The 18,430-nt window shown below is 51.5% G+C and overlaps 1 protein-coding gene across 1 annotated transcript; it reads left to right on the top strand.

The window, feature by feature from the left end:
* The first annotated feature begins 12,674 nt into the window (after window positions 1-12,674).
* On the top strand, window positions 12,675-13,778 carry JUNB (JunB proto-oncogene, AP-1 transcription factor subunit). The gene has a single exon (XM_040415046.1). It carries the CDS (start codon window positions 12,791-12,793, stop codon window positions 13,634-13,636), a length of 846 nt encoding a protein of 281 aa, XP_040270980.1. The 5' UTR covers window positions 12,675-12,790; the 3' UTR covers window positions 13,637-13,778.
* The last annotated feature ends 4,652 nt before the right edge of the window (window positions 13,779-18,430 follow it).

Raw genomic sequence — 18,430 nt, 5'->3', positions numbered from 1 at the left:
GTCCCAATATCAGGACCCCCAAGAAAAGTGCCAACTCATGGCCCCCAATAAGTGATAGCCACAGCCCCCCAATAACAGTGATGATGCCCAAGAATATGCTGAATTATACTTTCTGCACATGTAACCTAGCTTTATCTGCACATTGCTGCTGCCAGATTATCAGACTTTTTGGATTATTGAAAGTAATCAAAATACAATAATCTGGTCAAAGCAGAAAACATGAAGGGAACGCTGCAACACTGAGAGTCCAGATACATTATCAGATACTGGAAAGCTTCTGTGTACAGCAGGGCCGCCCTGTAGTCTTTGGGTTATCGTGCCTGTTGTCCTTGGCAAATCTGCCCAAAACCTAATCAAAACACATTGCTGCTACCTGGAAACTGTCAACATGCTGCTGTTGATGGACTTGTTATTTGTAATACAGAAGTATGGAATATTCAAGTATCAAATGGACTACTCGAATGCGTATGTATTTATTTATATAATGGTGAAGAGGTGCCCACAATATGGGGGTATGAAGGAGGTGTGTATTATAGTGGAGAGGAGTCCTGGTTATAGGAGTATGGAGGGGGGGGGGGGGCTTATAATAGAGAGGAGTCCTGGATATAGGAGTATGGAGGGGGGGGGGTATAATAGAGAGGAGTCCTGGTTATAGGAGTATGGAGGGGGGGGCTTATAATAGAGAGGAGTCCTGGATATAGGAGTATGGAGGGGGGGGGGGGATAATAAAGAGGAGTCCTGGATATAGGAGTATGGAGGGGGATAATAATAGAGAGGAGTCCTGGATATAATAGTATGGAGGAGGGGGGTATAATAATAGAGAGGAGTCCTGGATATAGGAGTATGGAGGAGGGGGGTATAATAGAGAGGAGTCCTGGATATAGGAGTATGGAGGGGGGGGGGGGGGATAATAAAGAGGAGTCCTGGATATAGGAGTATGGAGGGGGATAATAATAGAGAGGAGTCCTGGATATAATAGTATGGAGGAGGGGGGTATAATAATAGAGAGGAGTCCTGGATATAGGAGTATCGAGGAGGGGGGTATAATAGAGAGGAGTCCTGGATATAGGAGTATGGAGGGGGGTATAATAGAGAGGAGTCCTGGATATAATAGTATGGAGGAGGGGGGTATAATAATAGAGAGGAGTCCTCGATATAGGAGTATGGAGGAGGGGGGGTATAATAGAGAGGAGTCCTGGATATAGGAGTATGGAGGGGGGTATAATAGAGAGGAGTCCTGGATATAGGAGTATGGAGGGGGGTATAATAGAGAGGAGTCCTGGATATAGGAGCATGGAGGGAAATATACATTTCTGACATTCAAAAACAAAACAAAAACAAATCAGTGACCAATATAGCCACCTTTCTTTGCAAGGACACTCAAAAGCCTGCCATCCATGGATTCTGTCAGTGTTTTGATCTGTTCACCATCAACATTGCGTGCAGCAGCAACCACAGCCTCCCAGACACTGTTCAGAGAGGTGTACTGTTTTCCCTCCTTGTAAATCTCACATTTGATGATGGACCACAGGTTCTCAATGGGGTTCAGATCAGGTGAACAAGGAGGCCATGTCATTAGATTTTCTTCTTTTATACCCTTTCTTGCCAGCCACGCTGTGGAGTACTTGGACGCGTGTGATGGAGCATTGTCCTGCATGAAAATCATGTTTTTCTTGAAGGATGCAGACTTCTTCCTGTACCACTGCTTTAAGAAGGTGTCTTCCAGAAACTTGCAGTAGGACTGGGAGTGAGCTTGACTCCATCCTCAACCCGAAAAGGCCCCACAAGCTCATCTTTGATGATACCAGCCCAAACCAGTACTCCACCTCCACCTTGCTGGCGTCTGAGTCGGACTGGAGCTCTCTGCCCTTTACCAATCCAGCCACGGGCCCATCCATCTGGCCCATCAAGACTCACTCTCATTTCATCAGTCCATAAAACCTTAGAAAAATCAGTCTTGAGATATTTCTTGGCCCAGTCTTGACGTTTCAGCTTGTGTGTCTTGTTCAGTGGTGGTCGTCTTTCAGCCTTTCTTACCTTGGCCATGTCTCTGAGTATTGCACACCTTGTGCTTTTGGGCACTCCAGTGATGTTGCAGCTCTGAAATATGGCCAAACTGGTGGCAAGTGGCATCTTGGCAGCTGCACGCTTGACTTTTCTCAGTTCATGGGCAGTTATTTTGCGCCTTGGTTTTTCCACACGCTTCTTGCGACCCTGTTGACTATTTTGAATGAAACGCTTGATTGTTCGATGATCACGCTTCAGAAGCTTTGCAATTTTAAGAGTGCTGCATCCCTCTGCAAGATCTCACTATTTTTGACTTTTCTGAGCCTGTCAAGTCCTTCTTTTGACCCATTTTGCCAAAGGAAAGGAAGTTGCCTAATAATTATGCACACCTAATATAGGGTGTTGATGTCATTAGAGCACACCCCTTCTCATTACAGAGATGCACATCACCTAATATGCTTAATTGGTAGTAGGCTTTCGAGCCTATACAGCTTGGAGTAAGACAACATGCATAAAGAGGATGATGTGGTCAAAATACTCATTTGCCTAATAATTCTGCACGCAGTGTAGTATGGAGGAGGGGGGTATAATAATAGAGAGGAGTCCTGGATATAGGAGTATGGAGGGGGGGGGGGGAGTATAATAATAGAAAGGAGACCTGGATATAGGAGTATGGAGGGGAGGGGGGGGTAGAAATGAGTCCTGGATATAGGAGTATGGAGGGGGGTATAATAGAGAGGAGTCCTGGATATTGGAGTATGGAGGGGGGGGGGGAGTATAATAACAGAGAGGAGTCCTGGATATAGGAGTATGGAGAAGGGGGGTATAATAATAGAGAAGAGTCCTGGATATAGGAGTATGGAGGGGGTATAATAGAGAGGAGTCCTGGATATAATGTATGGAGGAGGGGGGTATAATAATATAGAGGAGTCCTGGATATAGGAGTATGGAAGGGGGGGGGAGTATAATAATAGAGAGGAGTCCTGGATATAGGAGTATGGGGGGGGGGGGGGTAGAGAGGAGTCCTGGATATAGGAGTATGGAGGGGGGGGGGAGTATAACAATAGAGATGAGTCCTGGATATAGGAGTATGGGGGAGGTGAATATAATAATAGAGAGGAGTCATGGATATGAGAGTATGGAGGAGGAGAGTATAATGATGCGGAGGAGTCCTGGATATGGGAGTATAATTGAGAGGAGTCCTGGATACAGGGGAGGAGGAGAGTATGATGGTGGAGAGGAGTCCTGGATATGGGAGTATGGAGGAGGGGAGTATAAAAATGGTGGAGAGGAGTCCTGGATATAGGGATATGAAGGAGTATAATGGAGAGGAGTTCTAGATAAAGGAGTATGGAGGAGGGGAGTATAATGGAGAGGAGTCCTAGATATAGGAGTATGGAGGGGTCCTGGGTATGGAGGACAGTATAGTGGTACAGATTTAAGTAGAACAATGTCGGTGTGTAGGTTGGTACCTGGATGTTGGTAAAGAAACATGACGAGGAGCACGGTTAGACCGGGCCTCCTAGATTAACATTTTGAATGCTATTCTTGTTTTAATTGGAATTCAGTGGAGACTGACACACAGGCTTGGCATTTCAGGAACGGGAAGAGGGATGGATAACATGAACAGCAGAGCTCAGGATGTAGGGTTGAGGTGCCGCAAAAAAGCTGTTGGAAGTAGTTAATGAGTCATAACTAAAATAGAAAAAATAAACCTGTTATGAGATCTTCTTTCTAAGCATGGCCTGCCTGCTGACGGTTTCCCGAGAGCAATAGTGAGAAAAAAACACCACAAAGAAACATCTCAAAAGAGATATATTACAAAGGATTTTACATTTCCTAATTACAGTATGTACGGTATATAATACATAGAACTTAATACATCGGGGGGGGGGTTACTTTTTGGCAATAAAGTCAGAGTGAGTCCTATGCCTCATCACTGACTCACTCCCACTCTCAATGGAGCTTGTGTAACGTGCCAGGAGGACTGGTGAAATTCTTCCTCCCAAAATCCTCAAATTACCAACAGATGTCAAATCTGACACGGGGTATTGAGGTCGGGAGGAAATCTATTGATCTATTGGCTGCCACTACTGGTGGGGGCACGTGCAAGAGCTGGGTGTCCCACCGAGGATCAGGGTGCTCTGTAATGTGCCTGTACCTCTCAGTACCACTACAGTATTACACTTCCGTTTATCTAGATACCCTCCTTGTAACCGGATGTCTAGTCACAATGTCAATGAGCACTGTGTAATACTTAAATTCTCCTGTGGTGGCGCTGCAAGAAATTGAACACTTGCTGCCGGGTTCTCCTCGGGACATTCTGTGATCGACTTATGGTCAGGGCGCCTTTTAAGAAAAAAAAGTGGAAATTCCCTTTAAATTAGTCTAATAGGAATTACATGAGCTCTGTTGCTGCTTCTGATTGGCCAAGGAGCTCAGTGAGGGGCTATATTCGCATTGTGAGCTTTACCTTCAATCACCGTTTCAGGGGGCGTTAAGTACATCTTATAAGTGGCAGCTTCCCAGTAAGGTAGGTTTCCCCTTTAAATGCCACTAGTACTGCCTGTACGGAGGGGTCACTGCTTAAAGGGGTTATCCCATGACTAATGTAAAAAATGAAAATCAGACATCATACAGTATAGGGCAATCTCTATCTAACAAAGCTAGAACCAGCCCTGTACCTCACATGGATCCAGAGATCTGCCCATTCATTGCTCTGATAGATTTATATCAAGCTAATGGCTCAAGGGGAGTGTCTTTCCTGCTGCAGAGAAGGGGGCGTGTCCATGCTCTCCCTATCACAGCTCAGGGGGCGTGTCCATGCTCTCCCTTTCACAGCTCAGAGGGCATGTCCATGCGCTCCCTATCACAGCTCAGGGGGTGTGTCCATGCTCTGCCTATCACAGCTCAGGGGGCAGTTGAAGGATGAAACTGAGCATGTGCGACCTTCTCAGTGAGCAGGTCAAAGGAATAAGAAAAAGAACAAACTGCAGGTGGCGCCATACAGCTATATTTTATTGGATAGCTCAGTGGCTATGCTAAATTATTAATTACATGCAATTACAAAAGTATTCAGATCCAGGGGCTGGTTTGAAAACTGTAGAATATTTTTTTAGTATCTTCCATTCATTTCTAGAGTAAAGCAGCTGAGGACGGACAGAAAGGGGTTAACAAAGTCTTCCCACCTCTGGGTGTCCTGCCCATCACTTCCTGCTGTGTCATAGGATATTAATAGGAAGAAGGAAGTATGGGCGTAGTCACTGTGCAGGAGTAACCAGGCAACCTGCTGTGTACTGCAGGCCCGTGTCACCCTGTGGTGGGAGGAGCAGACTGCATGTCACATAGCTCCTCCCTCCTGTCTGTGTCACCCTGTGGTGGGAGGGGCAGACTCCATGTCACATAGCTCCTCCCTCCTGTCTGTGTCACCCTGTGGTGGGAGGGGCAGACTCCATATCACATAGCTCCTCTCTCCAGTCTGTGTCACCCTGTGGTGGGAGGAGCAGACTGCATGTCACATAGCTCCTCCCTCCTGTCTGTGTCACCCTGTGGTGGGAGGAGCAGACTCCATGTCACATAGCTCTTCCTCCTGTCTGTGTCACCCTGTGGTGGGAGGAGCAGACCTCATGTCACATAGCTCCTCCCTCCTCTCTGTGTCACCCTGTGGTGGGAGGAGCAGACCTCGTCACATAGCTCCTCCCTCCTCTCTGTGTCACCCTATGGTAGGAGGGGCAGACTCCATGTCACATAGCTCCTCCCTCCTGTCTGTGTCACCCTGTGGTGGGAGGAGCAGACTCCATGTCACATAGCTCCTCCCTCCTCTGTGTCACCCTATGGTAGGAGGGGCAGACTCCACGTCACATAGCTCCTCCCTCCTGTCTGTCACCCTGTGGTGGGAGGGGCAGACTCCATGTCACATAGCTCCTCCCTCCTGTCACCCTGTGGTGGGAGGAGCAGACCCCATGTCACATAGCTCCTCCCTCCTCTCTGTGTCACCCTGTGGTAGGAGGGGCAGACTCTATATCACATAGCTCCTCCCTCCTGTCTGTCACCCTGTGGTGGGAGGAGCAGACCCCATGTCACATAGCTCCTCCCTGTGTCACCCTGTGGTAGGAGGGGCAGACTATGTCACATAGCTCTTCCTCCTGTCTGTGTCACCCTGTGGTGGGAGGAGCAGACCTCATGTCACATAGCTCCTCCCTCCTGTCTGTGTCACCCTGTGGTGGGAGGGGCAGACTATGTCACATAGCTCCTCCCTCCTGTCTGTGTCATCCTGTGGTGGGAGGGGCAGACTCCATGTCACATAGCTCCTCCCTCCTGTCTGTGTCACCCTGTGTTGGGAGGGGCAGACTCCATATCACATGGCTCCTCCCTCCTGTCTGTGTCACCCTGTGGTGGGAGGGGCAGACTCCATGTCACATAGCTCCTCCCTCCTGTCTGTGTCACCCTGTGGTGGGAGGGGCAGACTCCATGTCACATAGCTCCTCCCTCCTGTCTGTGTCACCCTGTGGTGGGAGGGGCAGACTCCATGTCACATAGCTCCTCCCTCCTGTCTGTCACCCTGTGGTGGGAGGAGCAGACCCCATGTCACATAGCTCCTCCCTCCTCTGTGTCACCCTATGGTAGGAGGGGCAGACTCCATGTCACATAGCTCCTCCCTGTCACCCTATGGTAGGAGGGGCAGGCTCCATGTCACATAGCTCCTCCCTCCTGTCTGTGTCACCCTGTGGTGGGAGGGGCAGACTCCATGTCACATAGCTCCTCCCTCCTGTCTGTGTCACCCTGTGGTGGGAGGGGCAGACTCCATGTCACATAGCTCCTCCGTCCTGTCTGTCACACTGTGGTGGGAGGAGCAGACCCCATGTCACATAGCTCCTCCCTCCTCTGTGTCACCCTATGGTAGGAGGGGCAGACTCCATGTCACATAGCTCCTCCCTCCTGTCTGTCACCCTATGGTAGGAGGGGCCGGCTCCATGTCACATAGCTCCTCCCTCCTGTCTGTGTCACCCTGTGGTGGGAGGAGCAGGCCCCATGTCACATAGCTCCCTGTGTTGCCCTACAGTAGGCGGGGCAGCCTGCAGTCTCCAGGCGGAGTACAGTGTGTAAGGAGTGCCCTCCACCTGGAGCACAGACAGGAGCAGGCTTGTGCCAGGCCTCTCCCAGCTCATTTCACAACTGCTCCTGTATCGTGGCTGAACACCCCGTGACCTCACACAACCAGCAAACAAAGGGTGAAGTGCTAGAACATGAGAGGCGCACCCCATACTGCCAGGATGATGGGTGACAACAGGGGGTGGTGGGGAGGGGTACTGACACCCTCATTAAACCGTTCAGTAGTCTGACTGCTGACAGTGACAACCCGGCTGCGACAGAATGCGCCTAAAAGACCTGAGCCTGAAGGCGTCCGGGGCCGTGTGTTTGAGGGTGACAGGTGGGGACACGTGGTTCCAGGCCAGTCCTGCAGGATGCCAGCACTGGAATTCCAGGAATGACAATCCTGGCACACAGTGACCTCCCCAAACAGGGTGCGGCACATCCGGATTCCATAGGGTGCCGAGCGCCTGAGGCCAAGGAGCAGCCGGCCTGAGACGCAGATTCTCCTGGGACAGGCAGGTCTCACCACATAGGTGCACTTGGCACTTCCAGAATAGCCAGAGGGGAGGGAAGATGGCGGATGGCACCCGCTGCACTGACGAGCAGACATCACTAGGAAGTGAAACCTGCTGTCACCAAGGAGGTCCATGTCCTCCACCAGCTTCTGCCCAGCCTCCTCCATCCACTTCCCTCTTCTTAGGTCACCCCCCACCCCTCCCAACCACCATCTTTCCGTTCCTCATTCCTATTATATCCACCTCTGTAATTGGCGTACAGAAATAGATCCTTTTTTCGGTTTTCTTCCAGACGCTCAGATACTTGAGCACCACGAGTACTAAAGATCACATGGAGTATTTCCAGGCAGATTATAACTCTCATGGGCCTCATCTAGTATACCCTATAGCCCCCCCATTCCCGGCTGTTCTCAGCATCCCTCATAGCCCTAAAATTAAAGGAGACAAGGATTTAACAAACAAAAAAAAAAAGCGCCACTCTTGTGCACTGGTTGTGTGTGGTATTGCAGGTCATCCCCATTCATGGCATAGGAACCCCAAGCGAGGTGTGGCATATGGGGAGTGGGGTTCCCTGATAATTGTGCCCCTCTATAAGCTAAAGAAAGATCCCATAATACATGTTTGCCCTTTCACCTGAAGATTGAAATCATTCATCCCCCGTCCACCACTTCCTCATCCCCTCCATATCCTTTACAGCGCCCCCTACTGATTTCACATATACCATAATGTCTTCCTATTAACCCTTCTGTCCCCATCCCAATTTCTATTCTTGTGTCCCTTATAGAATCCCCTTATTCTTCCCATTATAATGTCCTTCCTCTTATTAACCCCTTATCCTCTCCGGTGACCACTTTCCCCTCCTCCCTGTAATTCCTTTCTCCTTACCCACATATAATACCCATACGTCTCCCTGTGCTCTCATTACTGCCCTACGTCCGCTCCTCATCCAGCGTCTCCCTATAGTTACCGCTTGTCCTATCATTAACATTTGCTTCCTCATTAACCCCTTATTATCCCCCACATTCACTACATGTGATGGGACCAAGGTCACATGACATGATGTCACCACTATGGGCACGCCGTCATTACAACATGTCATGTAGCTTCTACGGGCAGCGAGAGTCATCACATGAGGTGTTTCTACTGTGGACGACGGCTCTCCAATATACGCCACTTTTATGGAGGTGCCAGCTGCAGATACCACCATAACATGCCAGTCCAAGATGTCCTCATAACACTGGGATCTACAGATCCCCCAAAGAACTGTACCAGTAAGAGAGGCCCCCTAACACTGTTTTTGCAGATAACCCCTAACATTGTGCCAACTTCATATACCCCATAATATTGTGCCAGCCTGATACCCCATAACATTGTGCCAGCTTCATATACCCAATAGTATTGTGCCAACTTCATATACCCCAAAGTATTGTGCCAGCTTTATATACCCCATAGTATTGTGCCAGCTTTATATAACCCATAATATTGTGCCAGCTTCAGATGCCTATAATAATGTATCAGTCACTGATGCCCATAAACCTGTTTATGGGTGATACCTACAGAACACTACGCCAGCTTCAGAGGCCCCCATAACACTGTGCCATTGAACGATACCCCTAAAGCGGCCAACTATTAATGCCTCACAATGTAGTACTGGCTTCAGATATCCCATAACATTGTGCCAGTTAGTGATGCCTCCATAACACTGCCAGCTATAGATGCCCCTATTATAACATATCAGTCACTGACCAGCTTTATATGCCCCCACACACATCGGTACACCTATGGCACTGCCAGCTGCAGACCATAACATTGTACGGTCCACAAATCACCCCATAGCAATGCCAGCTGATGCCCAGTAACAAGGTGCCAGCCATGAACGCCTTCCTTCCATTATTGATTCCCTTATTATAAAGCATGTCAGGAGAAAGTTGTCACTTCACCTAGTCATAGGTGACCCCTTTATTCCCCAGAGCCCCCTTACTAATAGGTGACCCCCTTCATCCCCAGAGCCCCCCCCCCCTCAGTAATAGGTGACCCCCTTTATCCACAGAGCCCACCTCAGTAATAGGTGACACCCTTTATCCACAGAGCCCACCTCAGTAATAGGTGACACCCTTTATCCACAGAGCCCCCCTAAGTAATAGGTGACCCCCTTTATCCCCAGAGCCCCCCCCCCTCAGTAATAGGTGACCCCCTTTATCCACAGAGCCCCCCTAAGTAATAGGTGACCCCTTTTATCCCCAGAGCCCCCCTAAGTAATAGGTGACCCCTTTTATCCCCAGAGCCCCCCTAAGTAATAGGTGACCCCTTTCATCCCCAGAGCCCCCCTCAGTAATAGGTGACCCCCTCTATCCCTAGAGCCCCCTCAGTAATAGGTGACCCCCTTTATCCCCAGCACCCCCCTCAGTAATAGGTGACCCCCTTTATCCCCAGCACCCCCCTCAGTAATAGGTGACCTCTTTTATCGCAGGCACCCCCCTCAGTAATTGGTGACCCCCTTCATACCCCAAGCCCCCTCCGTAATGGGTGATCCCTTTTATCCCCAGAGCCCCCCTCAGTAATAGGTGATCCCCTTTTATCCCCAGAGCCCCCCTCAGTAATAGGTGATCCCCTTTTATCCCCAGAGCCCCCCTCAGTAATAGGTGATCCCCTCTATCCCCAGAGCCCCCCTCAGTAATAGGTGACACCCTTTATCCCCAGAGCCCCCCTAAGTAATAGGGGACCCCTTTTATCCCCAGAGCCCCCCTCAGTAATAGGTGACCCCCTCAGTAATAGGTGACCTCCTTTATCCCCAGCACCCCCCTCAGTAATAGGTGACCCTCTTTATCCCCAGAGCCCCCCTCAGTAATAGGTGATCCCCTCTATCCCCAGAGCCCCCCTCAGTAATAGGTGACCCTCTTTATCCCCAGAGCCCCCCTCAGTAATAGGTGATCCCCTCTATCCCCAGAGCCCCCCTCAGTAATAGGTGACCCTCTTTATCCCCAGTGCCCCCCTCAGTAATAGGTGACCTCCTTTATCCCCAGAGCCCCCCTCAGTAATAGGTGACCTCCTTTATCCCCAGAGCCCCCCTCAGTAATAGGTGATCCCCTTTTATCCCCAGAGCCCCCCTCAGTAATATGTGATCCCCTCTATTCCCAGAGCCCCCCTCAGTAATAGGTGACCTCCTTTATCCCCAGCACCCCCCTCAGTAATAGATGACCCTCTTTTATCCCCAGTGCCCCCCTCAGTAATAGGTGATCCCCTCTATCCCCAGAGCCCCCCTCAGTAATAGGTGATCCCCTTTTATCCCCAGAGCCCCCCTCAGTAATAGGTGATCCCCTTTTATCCCCAGAGCCCCCCTCAGTAATAGGTGATCCCCTCTATCCCCAGAGCCCCCCTCAGTAATAGGTGACACCCTTTATCCCCAGAGCCCCCCTAAGTAATAGGGGACCCCTTTTATCCCCAGAGCCCCCCTCAGTAATAGGTGACCCCCTCAGTAATAGGTGACCTCCTTTATCCCCAGCACCCCCCTCAGTAATAGGTGACCCTCTTTATCCCCAGAGCCCCCCTCAGTAATAGGTGATCCCCTCTATCCCCAGAGCCCCCCTCAGTAATAGGTGACCCTCTTTATCCCCAGAGCCCCCCTCAGTAATAGGTGATCCCCTCTATCCCCAGAGCCCCCCTCAGTAATAGGTGACCCTCTTTATCCCCAGTGCCCCCCTCAGTAATAGGTGACCTCCTTTATCCCCAGAGCCCCCCTCAGTAATAGGTGACCTCCTTTATCCCCAGAGCCCCCCTCAGTAATAGGTGATCCCCTTTTATCCCCAGAGCCCCCCTCAGTAATATGTGATCCCCTCTATTCCCAGAGCCCCCCTCAGTAATAGGTGACCTCCTTTATCCCCAGCACCCCCCTCAGTAATAGATGACCCTCTTTTATCCCCAGTGCCCCCCTCAGTAATAGGTGATCCCCTCTATCCCCAGAGCCCCCCTCAGTAATAGGTGACCCTCTTTTATCCCCAGTGCCCCCCTCAGTAATAGGTGATCCCCTCTATCCCCAGAGCCCCCCTCAGTAATAGGTGACCCTCTTTTATCCCCAGTGCCCCCCTCAGTAATAGGTGATCCCCTCTATCCCCAGAGCCCCCCTCAGTAATAGGTGACCCTCTTTATCCCCAGTGCCCCCCTCAGTAATAGGTGACCTCCTTTATCCCCAGAGCCCCCCTCAGTAATAGGTGACCCTCTTTATCCCCAGTGCCCCCCTCAGTAATAGGTGACCCTCTTTATCCCCAGAGCCCCCCTCAGTAATAGGTGACCCTCTTTATCCCCAGAGCCCCCCTCAGTAATAGGTGACCCTCTTTATCCCCAGAGCCCCCCTCAGTAATAGGTGACCTCCTTTATCCCCAGAGCCCCCCTCAGTAATAGGTGACCCTCTTTATCCCCAGTGCCCCCCTCAGTAATAGGTGATCCCCTTTTATCCCCAGAGCCCCCTCAGTAATAGGTAATCCCCTCTATCCCCAGAGCCCCCCTCAGTAACAGGTGACCCTCTTTATCCCCAGAGCCCCCTCAGTAATAGGTGACCCCCTTCATTCCCAGAGCCCCCCTCAGTAATAGACGACCCTCTTTATCCCCAGCGCCCCCCTCAGTAATAGGTGATCCCCTTTTATCCCCAGTGCCCCCCTCTGTAATAGGTGACCCCCTCTATCCCCAGAGCCCCCCTCAGTAATAGGTGACCCCCTTCATTCCCAGAGCCCCCCTCAGTAATAGACGACCCTCTTTATCCCCAGCGCCCCCTCAGTAATAGGTGACCCCCTCTTTATCCCCAGTGCCCCCCTCAGTAATAGGTGACCCCCTCTTTATCCCCAGCGCCCCCCTCAGTAATAGACGACCCTCTTTATCCCCAGCGCCCCCCTCCACCCACCTCCCTGTTTACAAGCAGCACGAGTTCCTGGCACTGACGTCACACGCACGCCTCCCCTCTCCTCACGTTGACGGCTGTGACGTCACTGAGCCTGGCTCCAATCAGCGCTCACCTTTTCGCTTCCGGGGGCAGGGCTTTCGTATAAAGCCTATGGCGCCGGAGCGTGAGCTGTCAGAAGGAATAGAGCGTCCCGGGTGAGCACAGCGCCGTACTCAGCACTTTCCCGCCTTCTCCAGCTCCTGTCAGGCGGCCGTCACCCCCCGCTCTCCTATCCGGTCTCATGTGCTCCCAGATGGAGCAGCCTTTCTACCACGACGACTCCATGCTGTCCGCTTACTCCCGGCCAGACCCGTCCTTCCTGAAGCACAGCCTGTCCTCCTTCAACGAGCAGTACCGGAGCCAGAAGCCGGAGCTGTCCTACTACATGGAGCAGCCGAGCCTGAAGATGTCCGCCCCGGAGCTGGAGAGGCTGATCATCCACAGCGGCCCCGGCGTCATTAACAGCGCGCCCGGGGGGCAGCTCCTCTACCGGGGCGGCACGGAGGAGCAGGAGGGCTTCGTGGACGGCTTCGTCAGGGCGCTGGACGATCTCCACAAGATGCACCGGGACGTGCCGCCGAACGTGTCCCTGGCGGGGGGGACCGCCACCCCGGTCAGCAACCCCGGCCTGTACGGGGGAGACCCGGCCATCTACACCAACCTGTCCGCCTACAACTGCTACCGCCAGCCGTCCGCCACCATCAGCTACCTCCCGCAGGCGGCGGCCAGCTACGGCCCTTCCCCGGTCTTCAAGGAGGAGCCGCAGACGGTACCGGACGCCGGCGGCAGCCGAGACAGCACTCCCGCCCCGATGTCCCCCATCAACATGGAGGAGCAGGAGAAGATCAAGGTGGAGAGGAAGCGCCTGCGGAACCGCCTGGCCGCCACCAAGTGCCGCAAGCGCAAGCTGGAGCGCATCTCCCGCCTGGAGGACAAGGTGCGGGAGCTGAAGAGCGAGAACAGCGGCCTGAGCGGCACCGCGGGGGCTCTGCGGGAGCAGGTGGAGCAGCTGAAGGGCCGGGTGCGGGAGCATGCCAGGCACGGGTGCCAGCTGCTGCTGGGCGGCAAGGGCCACTCTGTCTTCTGAGGGCGCCCCCTGCTGTCTAAGGACTGACCTGCACTATCAGAGCCCAGCAGCGCCCCCTGCTGTCTGCCCGATCTATAGACTCGGCCCCCTGCAGGCTATAGACTGATCTACATCTAATGGGCAGCTGTGCCAGGGGCTGATGACTACAGTGCCCCCTGCAGGCTATAGACTGATCTACATCTAATGGGCAGCTGTGCCAGGGGCTGATGACTACAGCGCCCCCTGCAGGCTATAGACTGATCTACATCTAATGGGCAGCTGTGCCAGGGGCTGATGACTACAGTGCCCCCTGCAGGCTATAGACTGATCTACATCTAATGGGCAGCTGTGCCAGGGGCTGATGACTACAGCGCCCCCTGCAGGCTATAGACTGATCTACATCTAATGGGAACTACAGCGCCCCTCTTGTCTGCCCGATCTATAGACTCAGCCCCTTGGGGATCTGCACTCCCCCCCTGCTGTTTATAGACTGATCTACATCTAATGGGCAGCTGTGCCAGGGCTGATAATGATGACTACAGCGCCCCCAGCTGTGTGCCCTAGCCATAGGCGCACTCTGGGGTTTGAGGACTATGAACTGATGGGAGATCCGGTTTTCGGTGGACCCCCCTGAATATGCCGCACTTACAGACTAGGCCCTGTGTGGGTGAAGAGGGCAATCGGTGCCCGCTGCAGACTGTTTTTGATCTTAGGGGTTGCCAACCACCCATGATATTGCTGCTCTAAACTCCAGAAGGACCATGACTTTGGGAGAGACTCCTTACTGAGGAACTACTAGTCCCAGCAGTGCGCTGTAGGGTACTTGCAGCTCCGCAGTAATCGGGTGGCCTGGGGTCTGATGAGCCCTCCTGCTGCCACATTGGCATTGGGCTCGCCCTGCCCTTGTGGCAGTAGAAGGGTTAATCCTGACTGCATGGTGACTAATCCCTTCCTCTCTCTTCCCCCCCCCCTCCCCACCGGCACTTAATTATGATGTCTTCCTGATCTATGATGTATCACCATGTGAAAGAGGACGTGGGTCACGTGCCTGCGCAGGTTCTGGGACCACCCTTACCCACCTGTTCACTGTAATAGGGACCACGGCCCAGCGTGTGGGGACTGAACTGGACCAGACTACGGCGAAATATTGGATTTCTTCCAGTGTGAGGTTTACAGACCAACATGTGACTCCTGTCAATGGGGGCGCTTACTGCGTGCGGCTGTGGGCTCCTGCTGGGCAGGCCTGGCACTGCGCAGTAAGGCCTTTATATATAAAGAGGGGGAGGGGGGCTCTGCAGGACTCGGACCCCCCCTGCTCTCTCTCTAGAAGTATTTAATGCACAGTAGTTTATTTAAGGTACTTTCCAGGCGGAGATTTCTTGGTGTCTAAATCTTTTATGTGTTTTTATACCGTGCTGTCGCCGGACTGTTTTATGTCTTGTTTCTGTATTTAAGTAAATGATTGTTTACAAATGAACGTTGGTCTCCTGTCTGATTTACTGATGATGAGAGTTGTACTCCTCACCCATTCCCCCCCCCCCCCCTGCAACCATGGCTATGCTTTGTAATAAAAGGCTACCCCAACTGGGCTGTTGGGTGCGCTCCCATCTATTGGCAGTTACAAATGGGTCCACTAGGACTATGTGGCCTTTTAGGGGTTAAAATTATATAAAAAAAAAAAAATTCTCATGCATGTGCAGAAGCAATCCTTCCTCCCCTGACGCTGAAAGACCTGCGCTCCCAGTGTGATGATGTCACCACATGCCCCCCCCCCCCAAATGGGTGGTCTCCAGTGTCCGTCACTGGTTTATAAGGTGGCAGGACCTGTAGCCTCTCTGACCTCTCTTGTAGCCAAGGGCGGCTATAATACTGTGCAGGAGCCTTATGATTTGGGGTCCCCTAATGACCTGTACCCCCCCCCAACCAAAAAAAAAATCACTGTGGCAGTCATCAGAAAACTGGATTGGGGAGGGGTGATTACTGTCTGAGCTGTATTGAAGGGCATTCCCAGGACTTAGATACTGAGGACCGATCGTCAGTATCCACATTATTGGGGTCCGGCCCCCACTGATCAGCTGTAGTCTCCGATGCAGGCGCCCTCCAGCTCGGCTCCCCTTCACTTGACTGGTGCAGTATCCCGGCACGACCACTACACCGAGGACTCAACCTCGTGCTTCAAGGCTCCGTCCTCTATTCCCAGCAGGTGCGGGGTACGGGGTGTTGGACTCCGACCCACTGATATTGAAGACCTGTCCTGAGCATAGGCTATCAATATTGAAGTACTAGAAAGTTCCTTTTAAGGTCCATTCACACGTCCGTAGTGTATTGCGGATCCGCAACACACCCTAGCCGGCACCCCCATAGAATTGCCTATTCTTGTCCGCAATTGCGGACGAGAATCGGACATGTTCTGTTTTAGTTCGGGGGCATGCTCCGAAGATGTGGCTGCGGACAGTACACTGTGTGCTCTCCGCATCCATTCCTGCCCCATAGAGAATGAACGGGTCCGCACCCGTTCCACAATTTGCGGACCCATTCTAGGGACGTGTGAATGGAATCCAAAGGGGTTCTCTGCTTTGAACCATGGCAGACATGATATGTTTGACTACACCCTAATGGGACATTCACATGGTGGTTTATGCCCAAATTCCTGCGGTGGTGTCTGTCTCCCGCACTTTAAAGCTTCCACCGTGCCAAGAAGGGACGCTTCATGGGTTTGCGGTGAACAACAGTGGCGGATTTTGACAGCGTGTGACCGTACCCTTAAAATGATCCCAATCCCAGGGTCTGTGCATGTGGGGTGGGGGAGGGCTGAACACATGAACAGTAGTACTGCCACATAATACAGCGCTGTGAACCCCCAAATCTCTGCTCCATGGAAAGCCCTATTCACCAGACCGGTGGGTATCTTACACCAGGGCACTGGATTTCTCTGTACCTCCTCTATCGAGGTCACTGCTCTGCCTCGTATATAGGTTACACGGTTGCCTCATTTTTGGGGCGTGCAATAGGTCACGGGTCATCAGGCGGTAATTATACGGCCAGGAGAGGCTGGGTGGTGTAAATACCTCATTATGGATTATAGGGTCACACCCAAACTGTGATGTTTAACTGCCTGGTTACATAAATCCGTGCGGCTGTGATGTCATCGTGAAGCCCTGCAGTGATTGGCTCACAGACAGAGAGCTGCTAGTGTAGAATATTGATAGACGGATGTAGCAGAGCTGAATTTGTCAATGACTCCCGGTTTATGAGGCCTCCTGTCTGCCTTAGTCTCCATTAGCTTTTACCTAGATTGTCATGGACCCCCGCCCCGAAGACTTGAGGGGGGGTCCCGCTGCAGGCACTGACCCGGACGCCATAGCTGACCTGCAATCCTACAGGTTATTAAATTCGTTCACGCTTCTTTTACTGGTGAAAGCTGAATTGCGTTATGGATTCGGTTACCACGGACCACAACGCAATCCTATAACGGAACAGATCCATTCATCTGCTCGTTCCTATGGCAAATAGTGCTGAATGACAAGATGCAGCGTTTTAGGTACACAGCTCCTATGCAGACCTATGTGTCTCCATGGTTACAGACCATAAACAATAGTGGAGCATGGCTGTGAGGGCACAGTCTTTGGGTATCACAGACCCGTGCAGCATAGCTCCGCACTGTGGCTGCATACACGAGGCCTGCTCTTGGCATTCGCGTTTATCTTGTTTTCTGGAGTTTTTTCTGACGTTTTTTTCAGGGGTTTTTCCTCGTCCGCTCGTCAGTCACATGTTACGGTATATCACACATGCAGCTTCCTGTAATCAGCTTTTACTGTGACTTCTGTCCACTTCCTCTATTCTGCACCAGAGACCTGTGCAGTAATCTATAGAGGCCTTATATACTGTGCTGGCATCTTCCATAGGTCCCATTGTAGCGTGTGGTGTCAGTGTATATAGGGGTCCTGTATACAGCGAGGTGTCAGTGTATATAGGGGTCCTGTATACAACAAGGTGTCAGTGTATATAGGGATCCTGTATACAGCAAGGTGTCAGTGTATATAGGGTGTCAGGTATACAGCGAGGTGTCAGTGTATATAGGGGTCCTGTATACAGCGAGGTGTCAGTGTATATAGGGGTCCTGTATACAACAAGGTGTCAGTGTATATAGGGATCCTGTATACAGCAAGGTGTCAGTGTATATAGGGTGTCAGGTATACAGCGAGGTGTCAGTGTATATAGGGGTCCTGTATACAGCGAGGTGTCAGTGTATATAGGGGTCCTGTATACAGCGCGGTGTCAGTGTATATAGGGGTCCTGTATACAGCGAGGTGTCAGTGTATATAGGGGTCCTGTATACAGCGAGGTGTCAGTGTATATAGATGTCCTGTATACAGCGAGGTGTCAGTGTATGTATATAGGGGTGCTGTATACAGCAAGGTGTCAGTGTATACAGGGGTACTGTATACAATGAGGTGTCAGTGTATATAAGGGGTCCTGTATACAGTAAGGTGTCGGTGTATATAGGGGTCCTGTATATAGCGAGGTGTCAGTGTATAGTAGAAAATTGGTACCTGGAATTTTACTTTCCTTGAGTCCGAAGGCAGCACAGAATGGGTTAACGTCGACCTCTTTTGTTCATAGGACCGCCCACCTAGATTTAAATAATTAGACAATTAAATAATCAATGTGTCTATAAGGTCTGGTGAATGCAACTGCCCCTTGTATAAAAAAATAGATCCACACAGTTGCAGAACAAAAAATATAATTTATTTAGGGAGGGTAAGTCTGTGCTGCCTTCGGACTCAAGGAAAGTAAAATTCCAGGTACCAATTT

The sequence above is a fragment of the Bufo bufo genome, chromosome 1 (assembly GCF_905171765.1).
Source record: "Bufo bufo chromosome 1, aBufBuf1.1, whole genome shotgun sequence".
NCBI classification, from domain to species: Eukaryota; Metazoa; Chordata; class Amphibia; order Anura; family Bufonidae; genus Bufo; species Bufo bufo.
Note: the sequence above shows the minus strand (reverse complement) of the source record. Positions and strands in the feature narration are given on the sequence as shown.